Source organism: Triturus cristatus, chromosome 2_1, assembly GCF_964204655.1.
Source record: "Triturus cristatus chromosome 2_1, aTriCri1.1, whole genome shotgun sequence".
Taxonomy (NCBI): domain Eukaryota; kingdom Metazoa; phylum Chordata; class Amphibia; order Caudata; family Salamandridae; genus Triturus; species Triturus cristatus.
In genome coordinates this window covers 857810944-857812882 of record NC_140581.1, presented here as the reverse complement: position 1 = coordinate 857812882, position 1939 = coordinate 857810944, and the positions used below count along the sequence as shown (strand labels likewise).

At 43.6% G+C, this 1939-nt stretch overlaps 1 protein-coding gene across 1 annotated transcript; it reads right to left on the bottom strand.

Annotated features, from left to right (window-relative positions):
* Positions 1-315: 315 nt before the first annotated feature.
* On the bottom strand, positions 316-1301 carry POLR3K (RNA polymerase III subunit K). The gene is made up of 2 exons (XM_085632960.1): positions 1164-1301; positions 316-955 (listed from the first exon to the last, which is right to left on the bottom strand). Exon 2 carries the CDS (start codon positions 868-870, stop codon positions 544-546), a length of 327 nt encoding a protein of 108 aa, XP_085489086.1. The 5' UTR covers positions 871-955; positions 1164-1301; the 3' UTR covers positions 316-543.
* Between the last annotated feature and the right edge of the window lie 638 nt (positions 1302-1939).

Here is a 1939-nt window from a genome sequence, read left to right as displayed (position 1 = left end):
GAAAGTTGGCCTAGGAGATATAAGAGAGAAGTATAGGCTGAGAAATAGGGTAGTGCATTAGAAATGCTAAATTAGCGGAAAGTGATAAATATATAGATCCATAAGTACATTGACTGTATATAGATGCATAAATGAGGTAAATATATGTAGATGAACGATACGGATAGAGGTACAGGATGAGGAATGGGGTAGTAAATTGGATATGCTTTTTCAGGAAAAAAGTACCAAAACACACAGATCCAAGTACATGGAAGGTACATAGATGCACAATGGAAGCAAGTACATGTAGACCAAAGATGCCCAGATTAACTCCGGTTTTTAAGTGCTACTGTACTTTATTTTTGCTTTAACAACTTCACTAAACAAGGTGCACATGTACCATTCGTCCTGGAGTACACAACTTAGGGAGCCAATGATATCAATATACAGAAAATTGTCAATGACACAAACTACACAATTGTTATTAAATGATTTGGCATGTCAAGAACAAACTATGAACGGCTTCGCTTAACGCAACTATCTCATTGCAAATGCCAAGTAATTTTAATCTCTCCACTGGTGTCCACATTGTGCATTGCAGCATTTATAGAACGTTGTCATGGGTTCATCAGCTGATCGGGTCTGAAGCTGCATAAAATAGGCTCGTGGGTGCTCACATTTAGGACATGTCTCTGCAGTGGAATCAACATTCTCCCAGGCTGCAGCTCCTCCCAACACATCATCGACCTCTTTAAGTTTTGGATATTTTCTACTGGTGACCTTCCGAATGACGTTGTGTACATAAGGGCAAGTGTTGCAAGCGAATCGATAACACTTCTGCCCCTCCTCTACGATCAACACGTTTCCACAAGTAGGACAAAACAGCAGCATGGTTACGGCTCACCAAAAGCGGCAGGGAAGGGGTGGGGCTTCTGTTTGCGGGTACACGTTTCTTGGTCAGCATACGTAGTTAAAACTGTTGCGAAGAAATTAAAGAATCGAGTCAGGGAGAAGTACATTTACGTGTACAGTGCAATACGATGTGCAAAATCGGTAGACATATTGGATAAGGTAGCTCGCTCATAGAGAAATGCAGAAAAAGTACACATTACACCGGGCCGCGTAAATTAAGCTCTCGTTGGCACCCGTAGGAACTTAGAAGTGTCAAAGAAAGAACATCCCACCTTCCTTCGATGAGTAAGTCAGCCAAGCAATTGCTGCTGTCTGCAGGCTGTTATGACAGGCTCCCTGACTCTCAGCTACTCCTCATTGCCATACGCTTACTGCTGGTTTATGGCTGCTGTCACGGGCTGTGCGGCGCTCCTCGTTACCATACGATTATTGTTGGCGGCTGGCTGCCGTCACAGGCTCTCAGGTTCTCAGCCGCTCCTCATTGCTTGGGGAGGTCGGGACACGAAGCACTAGAAACACTGAGCGCGGCTACCTGCTAAGCTACCATCCGGCACGTCCTTCACCCGGAAGCAGTGTTCGCGGCTGTCTGCTATGCTACCATCCAGCGCGTCCTTCACCCGGAAGCAGTGTTGCCAGACTTTTTAAGGATTCTCTAGTCTAGCCCATAGCCAACCAACAAGCATTTGCAATGCAATAGGTCTCGCATTTGTTATAGAGTTATTGGCTTTGAAAATAACAATGTTTTTTACTTTCGTTTTTAAAAATTTGTACAGGAGTTAATATATTTGCATAGCACTATTGCCAATGGTATAAAAAAAGCAAAAGTAAAAAAACATTGTCATTTTCAACACCAGCAGCTCTAACTTTAATACATGCGAGACCTACTGCTTTGGAAATGCATACGTTCTCAGATTTGTTGGAGTTATTGGCATATAATGCCAATGTTTTTTCCCCTTGCCATGTTGGAGGGTGCAGTACCATATGCGTCCAAAAGAGGCCCCATTCTGCAGAGGGCTCATCCATTTGCATTACACCACTGGGCAGGCTA

Excerpts from the sequence above, each read along its gene's own strand:
- POLR3K (XM_085632960.1), bottom strand. The coding sequence starts at position 870 with ATGCTGCTGTTTTGTCCTACTTGTGGAAACGTGTTGATCGTAGAGGAG.